The sequence below is a fragment of the Kogia breviceps genome, chromosome 5, assembly GCF_026419965.1.
Source record: "Kogia breviceps isolate mKogBre1 chromosome 5, mKogBre1 haplotype 1, whole genome shotgun sequence".
Classification (NCBI taxonomy): Eukaryota; Metazoa; Chordata; class Mammalia; order Artiodactyla; family Physeteridae; genus Kogia; species Kogia breviceps.
Window position 1 is genome coordinate 77,713,858 of NC_081314.1, and position 20,358 is coordinate 77,734,215.

At 37.2% G+C, this 20,358-nt stretch overlaps 1 protein-coding gene across 25 annotated transcripts in view; it reads left to right on the top strand.

Moving 5' to 3' along the window:
- DLG1 (discs large MAGUK scaffold protein 1) overlaps window positions 1–20,358 on the top strand; it is a 313,869-nt gene that overhangs the window by 164,763 nt on the left and 128,748 nt on the right. For all 25 annotated transcript variants that reach the window (XM_067034266.1, XM_067034270.1, XM_059064880.2 and 22 more), the window contains one exon: window positions 4,219–4,272. In XM_067034266.1, coding sequence (XP_066890367.1) covers window positions 4,219–4,272 — 54 coding nt within the window. The remainder of the gene's footprint in view (window positions 1–4,218; window positions 4,273–20,358) is intronic.

The window sequence follows — 20,358 nt, forward strand, 5'->3', positions numbered from 1 at the left end:
CATGATCAGAAGTAGCAGTAAGAGCACAGATTCCCTATATTTGGAGGACAGGGTGTTTTTTTGCTGCCCACCCCCATCCCCACTCCACCCCAGTTTGTGCAGGCTTTGTGCCAGCTGCTCCAGGAACACTTAAGAGGGTGGGAGTTGGGTAGCTGCTACTGTGCTAAGAACTGAAATTGACTGGATTAACCACAGTTTACCATCTAATACTTCCCCTGGAAGTTGTAAGCCTTCAGTAGACTAGAATTCCAAAATAGTTACATCACACTGGCAGTTGTGTTTTTGCCAGTGCAGTTGTTATCTAGGTGGAGAGACAAAATTGTGGGACTTATTGTGTTGCCATCTTCCCAGAATTCACCCTATTTGTTTTTACAATCACTTTAACTTACAGTGATCACTGAAGTGACAGCACTTAACTTTTAATGCAGTGTGTCTCAAATTAGAATCCAAGATGTATTCTCTGGGGTTTGTGAGTTCTGTTTGAAAAACATTTGTTTATAATTTAGTAGGGGAGAAAGAGACACTAAGCCAATAATATAATGAAACTTTGATACATGCTAAGAAGGAGAAATATAGTATACAGCATAAAAGCATTTTCTAAACTCCTAATTTTGGCCTGTTTTAAAATAACTGGATCTTAGAATTATTCTAACACAAAATTTTTAGGATGTAATATTGTGCTCTGAAATTGTGTAAGGATGCTGCAGTGTGTTAACAGCAGCAGACACTATGAGGTCTTTTTTTTTTTTTTTTTTTTTTTTTTTTTGCGGTACGTGGCCTCTCACTGTTGTGGCCTCTCCCTTTGCGGAGCACAGGCTCCGGACGCGCATGCTCAGTGGCCATGGCTCACGGGCCCAGCTGCTCCGCGGCATGTGGGATCTTCCCAGGCCAGGGCACAAACCCATGTCCCCTGCATTGGCAGGCAGAGTCTCAAACACTGCGCCACCAGGGAAGCCCCACATTTTTTTTTTTTTATATTACTTTACTAGGTCCTCACACAGTCCTCTTGGGTAAAGGTATGTCTCTTTACAGATGGAAAAAATAAGTTTCAATAATACTTGTGATTTATCTGTATATTCAAAGTCATTGAATGGTAGAGTGAGGGTAGAGAGAGATCTAGAATCATGTCTTTTGATAAGTGTCACTTAAAGTGAGGTACAGGGAAGGATTTTTTTTCTTCATTTGAAATAACTTTCACATATTCTCAAGTCTTGTTACTGTTGTTTTATTTCCTCCCTAAGCAAAGCTGATAATTCCATGTTACCTATTTTGCTATCCCCTGTCCTAGGTACAGATCCCAAGGTCTTAAACTATCCAGATTTGCTACTGTTTTTTATTTTAGTGCTCTCTACTTCAGCTATCTGAAAGTAGCAAATTACATGGCCAAATTTTTCTCTATCTCTTCCTTCATAAGTACCTGTTCGGGCTTTGGTGCTAGGTTATTATGTCTTTCTGAGTTGTATATCATACCCTCCAAGCCCATTGTGCTACCTCATTCCCACCACCTCCAAATTTGAGAGGAGTGGAGTACTACTTTGTCAGATACCATTTCTGTATTCTGTAATATAAGAATTTAGAAAATCTCAAGTTAGTAAGGGTAAATTTTAAGGTAATGTTTTAATTCTCTACCTGCTAACACAGTCTTAAATATTTTTATCATTATTTTAGGCAGCTAAAACTTGAAGCCGTCAAATCATACCTCTTGAGCTTCATTTACGTAGGCTGTTATTTTAGACTATATTTTGTGATATGTCTTTTTCAAATTGCTAGGTTTTCTTATCTTGACATAGTTTTGAATGAAATTCTTGCTTAATCCTCATTGTGAACATTCCCAGTTTTTGTTCAGTTACAAGTCCTTTATTCCCATGCTTTCCCTTCAGGTGTGATCATTCACTCATATTAATTCTAAGAAACATCTACAAATAAACTTATTATACATATATTAATTATATAATCATATTCAGTAAGTCAAAATTATTTTTACTAGTCTGTATTATTCTTTATTCAGAACTGAACTTTAAAATTGGAATTAATTTTATGATGAGAATGCTAATATCTTAATAACTCTAACCTATAATATTTCACAACTGTATTAGTTATTAACCTCTTACAAACTGAGTACTTGACTCAGTATAATTGTTTTGCTGTATATTATGAAAAACTTCAAAAATGCTCAGACATAAAGGGAGTAGTACAGTAAACGCCCATGTATACTCATCACCCAACTACAACAGTCCTCAATTCATGTACTCTTATATGATCCGTAGCCCCTTCTTCTCCTGATCTCTCATTGTCATTATGTTATTTTGAAGTAAATTTAACCCTTTATATAGTTTAGTTTGTATGTATTTCAATATCAATTAGACTTTTTATATCTCTAGAATCAAAAGATAACTTATCTACAGTGATGATGAGTTGGTGATCATGAACAGCTAGTGTTGTGATAATTTTGGTATAAGTTAGATTTTGGTAATAAACAGCTTTTTCCACTATATTTTTGGTAATAAATGAGCAGAGAGAACCAAATGGTTTTCTTGACATAATTTTTGAAGAATGTAACTTATTTTATAGCTTTAAATAGGCTTGTTCTTTCTTGCCCTTGTCTGTAATTTCTTAAGCAAAAAAAGGTGAAGTACCATTAATTTTTTAATGAATTAAAATATCAATTTGAGAAATCTCTAGTCATTGGGAAATGAATAGTTTCAAATGTTCATAAAATCTCAAATGTCTGTTAGTTGACTAGCTTTGCTTAGATATCATTCTCAAAAATAGTATTTTTACTTATTAGGTTTGCTTTTCACTGAATCATTCAAAAACAGACTATTATAGTCAAAGGTAGGACTACACATAAAGTAGTTAGTATCATGTTTATATTTAATAAAGCATTCCCTACTCACTTTGTTTGTTTGTTTGTTTTCAGGGTATTTTTTATTGTTTCAGGTGTACAGCAAAGTGATTCAGTTATATACATTTTTTCAGATTATTTTCCATTATAGGTTATTACAAGATATTGAATATAGTTCCCTGTGCTGTACAGTAAATCCTTGTCCCTACTCATATTTTACTTGCTGCTCTATGTAGCTGAGACGCATACTGTACAATTATTTAAGCATGCAATGGTGTTGTCTTTAAGCATTTTATCATATGATCATCCTGAAAATTGCTGAAAATAATGTAAAACATTTGAACTCTGAATATTCATTCACCTTTTAGAAAAGCCCCATACACTTGGAAGAAAACGGTTGTGTATTATGTTTCTTTCATACAACCTTTTTGTGTAATTCTCTAGAGTAGAAGAACTGTTAATGTTTAAACACATCTCTTAAAATTTATTTAAAGGATAGTCATCTTTTTGCTTCTCTGAAGATGTCATTTGACTTGGTAATTTTATACTCTTAAATATGTAGAAGAAAGATAATTTTAAGAGGAATCACATCAGTTTTCTAGTATATTCTGGTCTGTTTTTCACTTGGTATTAATTGCATTTTATTCTTTAAATTTTATTGCACGTACATAATAAACACTTTTCAACTTAAGCAGAAAGCCAGGCTTTTTTCATTCCAAACTTAATTAGACCTATGTTATTCTACTTGGCTTTATTGTTTTTCTTTTTTTGTGGGGTTTCTTGACCACTAGTTATTCTGTGAGTGGTCTAGAATAACACATGGAAAGCAGTAATTGCAGTTGATAACAATTGAGGGCTTTTACGTTGAGTGTGTTTCCAGTATTCTAAAAGTTTGTGATTGATTTCTTTGTATGGCTTTTTTTTTTTTTTAATTCCAGTGTTTAAACACAGTTCAGTGTGGGACAGAATTTTTTTTCTGGGTGATAAAATGATTGGAATCTTCATGGGATCCTTGAGACTAGAAAAGCAAATGATTTCTAACCAATTTGGGAAGAATTGTTTGTTATGCTAGAGAATATTTGTGGATTTTTTGAGAAGGCTGGTGAGCTTCTTTGCAAATCTTAAGAAAATTGTATCTGTTTTAGCAGAAATAAGAACTTATTTATCAAAAGCTAATATAACAACTGCCTATACCTAAATCTTTCCATTGGTGCTAGAAACTGGATGCATAGTTTAACATATGAAAAGTTCATATAAAATTATACTTTAAGAAATAGCAAATCTTTCATATGCTTCTAATATTTGTGAACATTATTATGTAATGTGTCAATTTTTCCTGTTAAGCCTAACACATTTACAATTCTTTCTCTAAGGCAAATCCTCCTCCAGTACTGGTCAACACAGATAGCTTGGAAACATCGACTTATGTAAGTTCCATTCATTGCCATATTTAAATAATTCTGTTCTCTCTTTTGTAGGTTTTGATATAGATACAAAAGTCACAGCATTATTTTCTCTAATACATTGTACTTACAATGTTCTATCACTAAGCTGTAATTGTTAAATGAAGCAGTACCATCCTTTTTTGGTTGTTCTTTTTGTATACTCTTGCAAAGCAGAAATGTTGAAATAAATTTTATTTTTAAATTAAAATGAATAACTTTCGCTATCTATGACCAGTGGTCATTTACACAATGCCATATATTCAAAGAGTCATTTTTGAAGTCTAATTGAGTGACTAGATTTTTAGTGACCAGGTTTATAGGTGTTCACATATTAAAATAATTAGTTATAACTTTATAACTTTAAATTGATTAGTGCTTCTCTCTAAACTTTTGTTAAAAAGCCTTCTTTCTCCTAAAGATAAATAGCCAGAACAGCAGAATCTAACATTTTTCACCCCAACTAAAATATCTTCAGAGATGTTTAAGTAGAAGTTGTGCTCACACATTTTAAAAAAAGCAAATGGTGCATAATTTAATAGATTGTAAAAATCTTTTTCTCCCATTTTTTAACTATAGTTGATTTCAGTTTATACTTTAAAACATTATATTTGGCTTTATCTTCTGTTTATAAGGGTATATCAAATTTGGGGGAATTTTTGAAAACTTTAAATAATAATACAAACCAAAAATACTCTTTTCAGTCAATGTCACCTTTCACATGGATAAAGAATACTTAAGCAGAATTTTGTTTGTACTTTTGTCAATATTTTCTTCACATTTCTTCCTCACTTGTTCTTTTTGTTGACTTATATTTTGCTTAAGGACAGAATCAGTGATTAAATATTTTTATTTTAAAACCCTTTCAACTGAAAGGTTAATATGTAAGAACTAACAGAGAAAATGATATCAACAAAGAAAATAAATACACATGCATTTTAGGGGAAATGTCAACAAATTAAAAGCAGGATTAGCATACAAGCAGCAAACTTAGAGTAAAAGTTGTATTAATTTTAAGTTTGTATGACATATTATTCAAAAAATACTTTTCCTGGGCTTCCCTGGTGGCGCAGTGGTTGGGGGTCCGCCTGCCGATGCGGGGGGTGCAGGTTCGTGTCCCGGTCCGGGAGGATCCCACGTGCCGCGGAGTGGCTGGGCCCGTGAGCCGTGGCCGCTGGGCCTGTGCGTCCGGAGCCTATGCTCCGCGACGGGAGAGGCCACAGCAGTGAGAGGCCCGCGTACCAAAAAAAAAAAAAAAAAAAACTTTTCCTGCTAAAGCAGGGTATGTTGGGAGTCTTGAAAACCATTCACTACCCACGGTGAGATATTTGCTAGAAGGATATACAAGGCTCAGTGTGTTGTACCTATGGCTAAGATTTATTACAGCTATGTGATAAGTCAGGATCTACAGTCAGATTATAAGGCTGTATGCCTAGAAGAATCCATGTTTAGATTTCCTTCTACTTTCTTCCTCCTCAGAGGGGTCCACAGAGCACTCTTTTCACCTAGCAGTGAAAATGTAGCAACACGTATGCAGTTTTTCTGCCCAGGGAAGCCCATTATGGACACGGCACAAAGTTATTTATTGGTGGTTGATCACATAGGCACCCTTTGTCCAGCGCATACCAAATTTCCAAGCTCCCAGAAGGAAAACAGGTGTTCAGCATAAAATGCATTGTCTTTGCAAAGTCTAGCCACAGTAAGCAACCCTTTCATTTAGGGAATGGTGGGAACACTCCCAAAATCAATTTCTCAAATGCCTGCTAAGACCCTTCTAGTGATAGCACCCTTGGGCCTGCTTTATTAAACCTTTTCTGTACATAAGGATATAAGATAAATTCCAATTCCTTAAGCAGGATTTTTCAGAGTGTGGTACTTTATCATACTTGAAGAACAGTGTATAAAATGTTTAGTAACTATTCTTTGCAGGTTTTAAATTTAATTCTGAAATTTAATATATATTCCAGAATGGTTTTTAAACTTGTTATTCCTTTGTTAAGTCCTGATCGTTTAATGCTAGCTATGTATTGATGAATAAAAATAAGAAAACTTGGGGCTTCCCTGCTGGCGCAGTGGTTGAGAATCCGCCTGCTGATGCAGGGGACACGGGTTCGTGCCCCGGTCTGGGAAGATCCCACATGCTGCGGAGCGGCTGGGCCCGTGAGCCATGGCCACTGAACCTGTGCATCCGGAGCCTGCGCTCCGCAAAGGGAGAGGCCACAACAGTGAGAGGCCCGTGTACCACAAAAAAAAAAAAGAAAAAAAAAGAAAACTTGCAGCTATTGCTTTATAACACTTTTTTCCCGATTCTTGTCACCATGCTTTCTAAAATTAAGTAATTTATATATATATATATGTATCCTTCTGTAAACATTCTGTGCATGTACAAGCATATATTATGTGTTGTTTTCACACTTTTACCATATAAAAATCAATGCCCCCACTGATAATTTTTGTATAGATATTTTTGTGTATATATGCGATTATATAATCAGTATATTTATATATTGATACAGATTGCTCAAGGGGTGTGTCAATTTTTAGATTTGATCATTATTGCCATATTGTACTTCACAGAGTTATATCCATTTATACTTCAACAAAAATTATTACTGTTTTTACCCCATACTGTCACTAGCATGGTGTGTTAATAAACTTTTTGATCTTTTGTTAGCATAATGTTTAAAATATATTAACTCATTGTTTCAACTTGAATTTATGTTATATCTAACCTTTTTCACCTTAAAAAGTTTTACGTTGAGACACGTAACACAAAATCTACCCTTTTAAAGTGTACGATTCAGTGGTTTTAGTCTATTCACGATGTTGTGCCATCACCACCACTTTCAAATTCCAAAACATTTTAATCACCTTGTAAGGAAACCTGGTACCCGTTAGCAATCACTCCCCATTCTGCCCTTACCTCAGCCCCTGGCAACCACTAATCTATTTTCTGTCACTATGGCTTTGTCTTTTCTGGACTCTTCATATAAATAGAATCATACAATGTGTGGCCTTTTGTATCTGGCTTCTTTCACGTAGCATAATGTTTTCAAGGTTCATCTATGTTGTAGCATGTGTCAGAATGTCATTCCTTTTTATGGCTGAATTATTTTTCAGTATATATACACACACACACACATACACACACACACCACGTTTTGTTTATTCATTCTTCTCTTGATGGACTCTTGGGTTGTTTCCACCTTTTGCCTGTTGTAAGTAATGCTGTGGTAAACGTTGGCATACAAGTATCTGGGAATTATTGTCATTTTATCAACATTATGTCTCTCAGTCCATGAACACAGACTGTCTTCCCATTCACTTACATCTTTAATTTTGTTACCAATGTTTTATAGTTTTCAGTGTACATGTCTTACACTTCTTTTGTTAAATTTATTCCTGTGTATTTTTATTCTTTTAATGCTATTGTAAATGAAATTGTTTTCTTAACTTCATTTATGCATTTTTCATTGCTAACATATGGGAATATAATGGATTTGGGGGTATTGATCTTCTACCTGCAATGTTACTGAACTCATTTATTAGCTCTAATGGTTTTTTTCATGTAGATTCCTTTCGATTTTCTATATAAGATCATGTCATCTACAGAGATAGTTTTACTTCTTCCTTTCCAACCAACATGCCTTTTATTTATTTTTCTTGCCTAATTGCTGTGGCTAGAACCTCCCTTAAAATGTTTTATAGAAGTTGCAGAGCAAACATCTTGTTTTGTTCCTGATCCTTGGGAGAAAGCTTTCAGTCTTTTACCATTAAGTATGATATATTATACTCAGATTTAAGGATTAATTGATATTAATACTTAAAGGGAGGAGGAGAGAAAAAAGAGAATATGTACATGTGTTTTGGAGGGATGAAGTTAGACTTAATGATTCATCCAGAGCTGCATCTTCCAAAATAGTAAGCCACTGGCCATGTGTTGGTATTTAATTTATATTGATCAAAATTCAATAATATTTAAAATATAGTTTCTCTGTTTCAGTAGTCACATTTCAAGCACTCAGTAACAATGTGTGGGTAAGTAACTCCTTTATTGGAAAAGGCAGATTATTTTAAACTTCCATCATCACAGAAACTTCTTTTGGACAGTGTTGATGTAGCAAAGTTAAAAACTCAAAATAACCAAGTAAAATTTTAAATAAAAGTAATTTGGGGGGATTTCCCTGCAGATAATAAAACACTGTTTAATTAAAGCAGCATAATTCTGGTCCCAAACCATATTAGATCAGTGGAATACAACCCATCTTTGCTATATGTTATATAATATGATTTTTTTTCCTGGTCAGGTTTATTATAGAGTAGTTGTTCTTAGTTATAACTTTATGGGACTTCTTCCCCATTAATATTAAAAAATTTTTTAACATCTCTGTTGGAGTATAATTGCTGTACAATGGCGTGTTAGTTTCTGCTTTACAACAAAGTGAATCAGTTGTACATATACGTATGTTCCCATATCTCTTCCCTCTTGCGTCTCCCTCCCTCCCACCTCTCTAGGTGGTCAAAAACAACCTAGCTGATCTCCCTGTGCCATGCAGCTGCTTCCCACTAGCTATCCACCCTACATTTGGTAGTGTGTATATGTCCCTGCCACTCTCTCACCTCGTCACAGTTTACCCTTCCCCCTCCCCATATCCTCAATTCCATGCTGTAGTAGGTCTGCGTTTTCTTCCCGTCCTACCCCTAGTCTCTTCATGACATTTTTTTTCTTAGAATCCATATATATGTGTTAACATACGGTATGTGTTTTTCTCCTTCTGACTTACTTCACTCTGTATGACAGACTCCAGGTCCATCCACCTCACTATAAATAACTCAGTTTCATTTCTTTTTATGGCTGAGTAATAGTCCATTGCACATATGTGCCACATCTTCTTTATCCATTCATCTGTTGATGGACACTTAGGTTGCTTCCATATCCTGGCTATTGTAAATAGTGCTGCAATTAACATTTTGGTACATGACTCTTTTTGAATTATGGTTTTCTCAGGGTATATGCCCAGTAGTGGGATTTCGGGGTCGTATGGTAGTTCTACTTGTAGTTTTTTAAGGAACTTCCATACTGTTCTCCATAGTGGCTGTATCAATTTACATTTCCACCAGCAGTGCAAGAGTGTTCCCTTTTCTCCATACCCTCTCCAGCATTTATTGTTTCTAGATTTTTTTGATGATGGCCATTCTGACCAGTGTGAGATGATATCTCATTGTAGTTTTGATTTGCATTTCTCTAATGATTAATGATGTTGAGCATTCTTTCATGTGTTTGTTGGCACTCTATGTCTTCTTTGGAGAAATGTCTATTTAGGTCTTCTGCCCATTTTTGGATTGGGTTGTTTGTTTTTTTGTTATTGAGCTGCATGAATTGCTTATAAATTTTGGAGATTAATCCTTTATCAGTTGCTTCATTTGCAACTATTTTCTCCCATTCTGAGGGTTTTCTTTTGGGCTTGTTAATGGTATCCTTTGCTGTGCAAAAGCTTTAAAGTTTCATTAGGTCCCATTTGTTTATTTTTGTTTTTATTTCCATTTCTCTAGGAGTTGGGTCAAAAAGGATCTTGTTGTGATTTATGTCATAGAGTGTTCTGCCTATGTTTTCATTTAAGAGTTTGATAGTGTCTGGCCTTACATTTAGGTCTTTAACCCTTTTTTTTTTTTTTTTTTTTGAGGTACATGGGCCTCTCACTGTTGTGGCCTCTCCCGTTGCGGAGCACAGGCCCTGGATGTGCAGGCTAAGCAGCCATGGCTCAGGGGCCCAGCTGCTCTGCGGCATGTGGGAATCCCCCTGGACTGGGGCATGAACCCGTGTCCCCTGCATCGGCAGGCGGACTCTCAACCAATGCATCACCAGGGAAGCCCCTCTTTAACCCATTTTGAGTTTATTTTTGTGTATGGTGTTAGGGAGTGTTCTAATTTCATACTTTTACATGTACCTGTCCAGTTTTCCCAGCACCACTTATTGAAGAAGCTGTCCTTTCTCCACTGTATATTCTTGCCTCCTTTATCAAAGATTAGGTGACCATATGTGTGTGGGTTTATCTCTGGGCTTTCTATCCTGTTCTATTGATCTATATTTCTGTTTTTGTGCCAGTGCCGTACTGTCTTGATTACTGTAGCTTTGTAGTGTAGTCTGAAGTCAGGGAGCCTGAGTCTTCCAGCTCCATTTTTTCCTTCTCAAGATTGCTTTGGCTCTTTGGGGTCTTTTCTGTTTCCATACAAATTGTGAAATTTTTTGTTCTAGTTCTGTGAAAAATGCCAGTGGTAGTCTGATAGGGATTGCATTGAATCTGTATATTGCTTTGGGTAGTAGAGTCATCTTCACAATGTTGATTCTTCCAATCCAGGAACATGGTATATCTCTCCATCTATTTGTATCATCTTTAATTTCTTTCATCAGTGTTTTATAATTTTCTGCATACAGGTCTTTTGTCTCCTTAGGTAGGTTTATTCCTAGATATTTTATTCTTTTTGTTGCAGTGGTAAATGGGAGTGTTTTCTTAATTTCATTCTCAGATTTTTCATCATTAGTGTATAAGAATGCCAGAGATTTCTGTGCACTACTGTTGTATCCTGCTGCTTTACCATATTCATTGATTAGCTCTAGTAGTTTTCTGGTAGCATCTTTAGGATTCTCTGTGTATAGTATCATGTCATCTGCAAACAGTGAAAACTTTACTTCTTTTTTTCCGATTTGGATTCCTTTTATTTCTTTTTCTTCTCTGATTGCTGTGGATAAAACTTCCAAAACTATGTAGAATAAGAGTGGTGAGAGTGAACATCCTTGTCTTGTTCCTGATCTTAGTGGAAATGGTTTCAGTTTTTCACCATTGAGGAAGATGTTGGCTGTGGGTTCGTCATATATGGCCTTTATTATGTTGAAGAAAGTTCCATCTGTGCCTACTTTCTGCAGGGTTTTTATTATAAATGGGTATTGAATTTTGTCAAAAGTTTTCTCTGCATCTATTGAGATGATCATATTGTTTTACTCCTTCAGTTTGTTGATATGGTGATTCACGTTGATTGATTTGTATATATTGAAGAATCCTTGCATTCCTGGAATAAACCCCACTTGATCATGGTGTATGATCCTTTTGATGTGCTGTTGGATTTTGTTTGCTAGTATTTTGTTGAGGATTTTTGCATCTATGTTCATCAGTGATATTGGCCTGTAGTTTTCTTTCTTTGTGACATCTTTGTCTGGTTTTGGTATCAGGGTGATGGTGGCGTCATAGAATGACTTTGGGAGTGTTTCTCCCTCTGCTGTGTTTTGGAGAGTTTGAGAAGGATAGGTGTTACCTCTTCTCTAAATGTTTGATAGAATTCGCCTGTGAAACCATCTGGTCCTGGGATTTTGTTTGTTGGAAGATTTTTAATCACCGTTTCAATTTCAGTGCTTATGATTGGTCTGTTCATATTTTTATTTCTTCCTGGTTCAGTCTCAGCAGGTTGTGCATTTCTCAGAATTTGTCCTTTTCTTCCAGGTTGTCCATTTTATTGGCATACAGTTGCTTGTAGTAACCTCTAATAATATTTTGTATTTCTGCAGTGTCAGTTGTTACTTCTCCTTTTTCATTTCTAATTCTTTTGATTTGAGTCTTCTCCCTTTTTTTCTTCATGAGTCTGGCTAATGGTTTATCAGTTTTGTTTATCTTCTCAAAGAACCAGCTTTTAGTTTTATTGATCTTTGCTATCGTTTCCTTCATTTCTTTTTCATTTATTTCTGATCTGATCTTTATGATTTCTTTCCTTCTGCTAACTTTGGGGTTTATTTTGTTCTTCTTTCTCTAATTGCTTTAGGTGCAAGGTTAGGTTGTTTATTCGAGATGTTTCCTGTTTCTTAAGGTAGGATTGTATTGCTATAAACATCCCTCTTAGAACTGCTTTTGCTGCATCCCATAAGTTTTGGGTCGTTTTGTCTCCATTGTCATTTGTTTCTAAGTAGTTTTTGATTTCCTCTTTGATTTCTTCAGTGATCACTTTGTTATTAAGTAGTGTATTATTTAGCCTCCATGTGTTTGTATATTTTACAGATCTTTTCCTGTAATTGATATCTAGTCTCATAGTGTTGTGGTCGGAAAAGATACTGATACGATTTCAATTTTCTTAAATTTACCAAGGCTAGATTTGTGACCCAAGATATGATTATCCTGGAGAATGTTCCATGAGCACTTGAGAAAAATGTGTATTCTGTTGTTTTTGGATGGAATGTCCTGTAAATATCAATTAAGTCCATCTTGTTTAATGTATCATTTAAAAGTTGTGTTTCCTTATTTATTTTGATTTTGGATGATCTGTCCATTGGTGAAAGTGGGGTGTTAAAGTGCCCTACTATGATTGTGTTACTGTCGATTTCCCCTTTTATGGCTGTTAGTATTTGCCTTATGTATTGAGGTGCTCCTATGTTGGGTGCATAAATATTTACAATTGTTACATCTGCTTCATGGATTGATCCCTTGATCATTATGTAGTGTCCTTCTTTCTCTATTGTAATAGTCTTTATTTTAAAGTGTATTTTGTCTGATATGAGAATTGCTACTCCAGCTTTCTTCTGATTTCCATTTGCATGGAGTATCTTTTTCCATCCCCTCACTTTCAGTCTGTATGTATCCCTAGGTCTGAAGTGGGTCTCTTGTAGACAGCATGTATATCAGTCTTGTTTTTGTATCCATTCAGCCAGTCTGTGTCTTTTGGTGGAAACATTTCATCCTTTTACATTTAAGGTAATTATCAATATGTGTTCCTGTTACCATTTACTTAATTGTTTCGAGTTTGTTCTTGTAGGTCTTTTCCTTCTCTTGTGTTTCTTGCCTAGGGAAGTTCCTTTAGTATTTGTTGTAGAGCTGGTTTGGTGGTGCTGAACTCTCAGCTTTTGTTTGTCTGTAAAGGTTTTAATTTCTCCATCAAATCTAAATGAAATCCTTGCTGGGTAGAATAATCTTGATTGTAGGTTTTTCTCCTTCTGAGTTTAAATATGTCCTGCTACTCCCTTCTGGCTTGCAGAGTTTCTGCTGAAAGATCAGATGTTAACCTTATGGGGATTCCCTTGTGTGTTATTTGTTGTTTTTCCTTTGCTGCTTTTAATATGTTTTCTTTGTATTTAATTTTTGATAGTTTGATTAATATGTGTCTTGGCATGTTTCTCCTTGGATTTATCCTGTATGGGACTCTCTGTGCTTCCTGGACTTCATTAACTATTTCCTTTCCCATATTAGGGAAGTTTTCAACTATAATCTCTTCAGATATTTTCTCAGTCCCTTTCTTTTTCTCTTCTTCTTCTGGGACCCCTGTAATTCAAATGTTGGTGCGTTTAGTGTTGTCCCAGAGTTCTCTTAGATTGTCCTCAGTTCTTTTCATTCTTTTTTCTTTATTCTGCTCTGCAGTAGTCATTTCAACTATTTTATCTTCCAGGTCACTTATCCGTTCTTCTGCCTCAGTTATTCTGCCATTCCTCCCATCCAGAGTATTTTTAATTTTATTTATTGTGTTGTTCATTGTTGCTTACTTCCTCTTTATTTCTTCTAGGTCCTAGTTAAATGTTTCTTGCATTTTGTCTATTCTATTTCCAAGATTTTGGATCATCTTTACTATCATTATTCTGAATTCTTTTTAAGGTAGACTGCCTATTTCCTCTTCATTTGTTAGGTCTGGTGGGATTTTATCTTGCTCCTTCATCTGCTGTGTGTTTTTCTGTCTTCTCATGTTGGTTATCTTACTGTGTTTGGGTCTCCTTTTTGCAGGCTACAGGTTCGTAATTCCCATTGTTTTTGGTGTCTGTCCCCAGTGGTAAGGTTGGTTCAGTGGGTTGAGTAGGTTTCCTGGTTGAGGGGACTATTGCCTGTGTTCTGGTGGATGAGGCTGGATCTTGTCTTTCTGGTGGGCAGATCCACGTCTTTTGGTGTGTTTTGGGGTGTCTGTGGTCTTATTATGATTTTATGCAGCCTCTCTGCTAATGGGTGGGGCTGTGGTCCTGTCTTGCTGGTTTTGGGGCATAGGGTGTCCAGCACTGTAGCTTGCTGGTCTTTGAGTGAAGCTGGGTGTTGGTGTTGGGATGGAGATCTCTGGGAGATTTTCGCCATTTGATATTACATGGAGCTGGGAGGTCTCTTGTGGACCAGTGTCCTGAAGTTGGTTCTCCTATCTCAGAGGCACAACCCTGATGCCTGGCTGGAGCACCAAGAACCTTTAATCCACACGGCTCAGAATAAAAGGGAGAAAAAAGGGAAAGGGAAGGGAAGGGGAGGGGAGGTGAGGGAGGAAGGAAGAAAGAAAAAAGATAAAATAAAGTAGGATAAAATGAAAATAAAAAATAATTATTAAGAAGAAAAATTTTAAAAAGTAAAATAAACTAAAAAATGGGACAGTCAGAACCCTAGGACAAATGGTTAAAGTAAAGCTATACAGACAAAATCTCACACAGAAGCACACACATACACACTCACAAAAAGAGAAAAAGGGGAAAAAATAATATATCTTGCTCTCAAAGTCCACCTCCTCAACTTGGGATGATTCACTGTCTATTCAGGTATTCCACAGACGCAGGGCACTTCAAGTTGATTGTGGGGCTTTAATCCGCTGCTTCTGAGGCTGCTGGGAGAGACCTCCCCCTCTCCTCTTTGTTCGCACAGCTCCTGGGGTTCAGCCTTGGACTTGGCCCCGTCTCTGCGTGTAGGTCACCCGAGGGCATCTGCTCTTTGCTCAGACAGGACGGGGTTAAAGGAGCAGCTGATTCGGGGGCTCTGGCTCACTCAGGCTGGGGGGAGGGAGGAGTACAGATGCAGGGTGGGCCTGCGGTGGCAGAGACCAGCATGACATTGCAGCAGCCTGAGACTTGCCGTGCATTCTCCCGGGGAAGTTGTCCCTGGATCCCGGGACCCTGGCAGTGGCAGGCTGCACAGGCACCCGGGAGGGGAGGTGTGGAGAATGACGTGTGCTCACACACAGCCTTCTTGGTGGTGGCAGCAGCAGCTTTAGTGTCTCATGCCTGTCTCTGGTGTCCGTGCTGATAGCCGCCACTCGCACCCGTTTGTGGAGCTCCTGTACGCAGTGTGCTTAATTCCCTCTCCTGGAGGACCAGGAAGCAAAGATGGAAGAAAAAGTCTCTTGCCTCTTCGCCAGCTCCAGACTTTTTCCCGCACTCCCTCCTGGCTGGCCGTGGTGCATTAACCCTTTCAGGCTGTGTTCACGCAGCCTGTGTTCACTGTGTTCACCCCAGTCCTCTCCCTGCAATAGGACAGAAGCCCGAGCCCTAGCTCCCAGTCCCCGCCCATCCCGGTGCGTGAGCAGACAAGCCTCTTGGGCTGGTGAGTGCTGGTCGGCACTGATCCTGTGTGGGAATCTCTCCGCTGTGCCCTCTGCACCCTGTTACTGTGCTCTCTTCCATGGCTCTGAAGCTTCCCCCTCTGCCATCTGCAGTCTCCGCCCGTGAAGGGGCTTCTAGTGTGTGGGAACCTTTCGTCCTTCACAGCTCCCTCCCACTGGTGCAGGTCCCGTCCCTATTCTTTTGTCTCTGTTTATTCTTTTTTCTTTTTCCCTACGCAGGTACGTGGGGAGTTTCTTGCCTATTGGGAGGTGTGAGGTCCTCTGCCAGCGTTCAGTGGGTGTTCTGTAGGAGTTGTTCCACGTGTAGATGTATTTCTGATGTATCTGTGAGGAGGAAGGTGATCTCCGCGTCTTACTCTTCCGCCATCTCCTGAGCCCCGAAGATTTTTTTTTTTAATATTTAGAAATTTACCACCAGTTCTTAAGCGTCTTTGGAATTTCTTCCTTTTACCCAAATTATTGCTATAACTTCTTTATCAATTTACTTTTCTCCAATTTCTCTCCATTTCTGTTCCATACTGCCACAGTTCTTTTTGTGGAAAATCTATTGAACCTACTTGATGCTCCAAAACTTTCAAGAATATTTCTCATTCATCAGGAAAGAATTCAAGACCTTTCACAATCAGCCTCCAATCCACTTCTAGTTTCTTCTCCAGCTTCCACCCCCACCCCAATACACAATCCCACTTTGTTAATAAGACTGAATTCAAAACCTAGGAAATACTGGCAATGACAGTTCTCAAGAAGTATTCTAAATCTATTCATTTCTATTTTTAAGCGGGAAAAAACCAAGTATTTTGTCAGTAAAATATTACATTGTCTAAAGGTTGATCTCTCTTCTCTCATATTATACACAGCTTATCTCTCACCTTATCCTGTTAATTGAGAGTGGTAAACCCATTAGCCAAGCATTTCTTTCCTGTTGGAGCCACATTTTGTAAAGCTGTTATAAAAAGAAAACTAAGCAAATCAACCATTTTGTGGTTTTGCTGGAAACCATATAGCTTTTGAAACTATTACACCAGCATTATTATTATTATTATTTTTTTAGATGTTGGGGGTAGGAGTTTATTAATTAATTAATTTTATTTTTGCTGTGTTGGGTCTTCGTTTCTGTGTGAGGGCTTTCTCTAGTTGTGGCAAGCGGGGGCCACTCTTCATTGCAGCACGCGGGCCTCTCACTATCGCGGCCACTCTTGTTGTGGAGCACAGGCTCCAGACGCGCAGGCTCAGTACTTGTGGCTCACGGGCCTAGTTGCTCCACGGCATGTGGGATCCTCCCAAACCAGGGCTTGAACCCGTGTCCCCTGCATTAGCAGGCAGATTCTCAACCACTGCGCCACCAGGGAAGCCCAGCAGCATTATATTTTTGTACTTTTACTGTTAATGAAGTATTTGTAGAGTAATTTGTGGTTTTGATAATGTATTCTTGGCATTTAGAAGCCCAGTTTGAATGTGTTTAATGATGTTATTGAATTGTCTCTATACATGAAATTATCGGACAGTTTCAATTTATTAAGGTTATAGGAATAATGTCACTTGAGGTTCATATGGCCTTCTCACTTTTTACCTTTTTAAAATTACTCTATGCTACCGGGAATCCTCACCAGATATCAATATATCATGACTTGGCATTAAGTGAAGCGTCAAGGGCATTTACTAAGTACTTACCTTTTTTTTTTTTTATACAGCAGGTTCTTATTAGTCATCAATTTGTATACAGATCAGTGTATACATGTCAATCCCAATCTCCCAATTCATCACAACACCACACCCATGCCCCCGAAGCTTTACCCCCTTGATGTCCACACATTTGTTCTCTACATCTGTGTCTCAATTTCTGCCCTGAAAACCGGTTCATCTGTACCATTTTTCTAGGTTCCACATATGTGCGTTAATACACAATATTTGTTTTTCTCTTTCTGACTTACTTCACTCTGTATACAGTCTCTAGATCCATCCACGTCTCAACAAATGACCCAATTTCATTCCTTTTTATGTCTGAGTAATATTCCATTGTATATATGTGCCACATCTTCCTTATACATTCGTCTGTTGATGGGCATTTAGGTTGCTTCCATGACCTGGTTATTGTAAGGAGTGCTACAGTGAACATTGGAGCGCATGTGTCTTTTTGAATTGTGGTTTTCTCTGGGTATATGCCCAGTAGTGAGATTGCTGGATCGTATGATAATTCTTTTTTTAGTTTTTTAAGGAACTTCCATACTGTTCTCCATAGTGGCTGTATCAGCTTACATTCCTACCAAAAGTGCAAGAGGGTTCCCTTTTTTCCACACACTCTCCAGCATTTGTTGTTTGTAGATTTTCTGATGAAGCCCATTCTAACTGATGTGAGGTGATACCTTATTGTAGTTTTGATTTGCATTTCTCTAATAATTAGTGAAGTTGAGCAGCTTTTCATGTGCTTCTTGGCCATCTGTATGTCTTCTTTGGAGAAATGTCTATTTAGGTCTTCTGCCCATTTTGGGATTGGGTTGTTTGTTTTTATAATATTGAGCTGCATGAGCTGTTTATATATTTTGGAGATTAATCCTGTGTCTGCTGATTGATTTGCAAATATTTTATCCCATTCAACAGGTTGTCTTTTCGTCTTGTTTATGGTTTCCTTTGCTGTGCAAAAGCTTTTAAGTTTCATTAGGTCCCATTTCTTTGTTTTTATTTCTATTACTCTAGGAGGTGGATCAAAAAACATTTTACTGTGATTTATGTTAGAGACCGTTTTTCCTATGATTTCCTCGAAGAGTTTTATAGTCTCTGGTCTTACCTTTAGGTCTCGAATCCATTTTTAGTTTATTTTTGTGTATGTTGTTAGGGAGTGTTCTAATATCACTCTTTTACATGTAGCTGTCCAGTTTTCCCAGCACCACTTACTGAAGAGACTGTCTTTTCTCCATTGTATATCCTTGCCTCCTTTGTCATAAATTAGTTGACCATAGGTGTGTGGGTTTACCTCTGGGCTTTCTATCTTGTTCCATTGATCTATGTTTCTGTTTTTGTGCCAGTACCATATTGTCTTGATTACTGAAGCTTTGTAGTATAGTCTGAAGTCAGGGAATCTGATTCCTGCAGTTCAGTATTTTTCCTTCAAGACTGCTTTGGCTATTCAGGGTCTTTTGTGTCTCCATACAAATTTTAAGATTTTTTTTGTTCTAGTTCCATAAAAAATGCCATTGGTAATTTGATAGGGATTGCATTGAATCTGTAGATTGCTTTGGGTAGTATAGTCATTTTCACAATATTGATGCTTCCAATCCAAGAACCTGGTATATCTCTCCATCTGTTGGTATCATCATTAATTTCTTTCATCAGTGTCTTATAGTTTTCTGCATACAGGTCTTTTGTCTCCCTAGGAAGGTTTATTCCTAGGTATTTTATTCTTTTTGTTGCAGTGGCAGATGGGAGTGTTTCCTTAATTTCTCTTTCAGATATTTCATCATTAGTGTACAGGAATGCAAGAGATTTCTGTGCATTAATTTTGTATCCTGCAGCTTCACCAGATTCATTGATTAGCTCTAGTAGTTTTCTCGTGGCATCTTTAGGATTCTCTATGTACAGTAACATGTCATCTGCAAACAGTGACAGTTTTACTCTTCTTTTCCAATTTGTATTTTTTTTTCTTCTCTGATTGCCGTGGCTAGGACTTCCAAAACTATGTTGAATAATAGCGCTGAGAGTGGACATCCTTGTCTTGTTCCTGATCTTAGAGGAAATGCTTTCAGTTTTTCACCATTGAGAATGATGTTTGCTGTGGGTTTGTCGTATATGGTCTTTATTATGTTGAGGTAGGTTCCTTCTGTGCCCACTTTCTGGAGAGTTTTCATCATAAATCAGTGTTGAATTTTGTCAAAAGCTTTCTCTGCATCTGTTGAGATGATCATATGGTTTTTTTTCTTCAATATGTTAATATGGTGTATCAGATAGATCGATTTGCATATACTGAAGAATCTTTGCATTCCCTGGGATAAATCCCACCTGATCAGGGTGTATGATCCTCTTAATGTGTTGTTGGATTCTGTTTGCTAGTATTTTCTTGAATATTTTTGCATCTATATTCATCAGTGATATTGGTCTGTAATTTTCCTTTTTTGTAGTGTCTTTGTCTGGTTTTGGTATCAGGGTGATGGTGGCCTCATAGAATGAGTTTGGGAGTGTTGCTTCCTCCGCAATTTTTTGGAAGATTTTGAGAAGGATGGGTGTTAGCTCTTCTCTAAATGTTTGATAGAATTCACCTGTAAATTCTATGGTCCTTGACTTTTGTTTGTTGGAAGATTTCTAATCAAGGTTTCAATTTCATTACTTGTGATTAGTCTGTTCATATTTTCTCATTCTTCCTGGTTCACTCTTGGAAGATTATACCTTTCTAAGAATTTGTCCATTTCTTCCAGGTTGTCCATTTTGTTGGCATAGAGTTGCTTGTAGTAGTCTCTTAGGATGCTTTGTATTTCTGTGGTGTCTGCAGTAACTTCTCCTTTTTCATTTCTAATTTTATTGATTTGAGTCCTCTCCCTCTTTTTCTTGATGAGTTTGGCTAATGGTTTATCAATTTAGTTTATCTTCTCAAAGAACCAGCTTTTAGTTTTATTGATCTTTGCTACAGTCTTCTTTGTTTCTATTTCATTTACTGATGCTCTGATCTTTATGATTTCTTTTCTTCTGATAACTTTGGGTTTTGTTTGTTCTTCTTTCTCTAGTTCCTTTAGGTGTAAGGTTAGATTG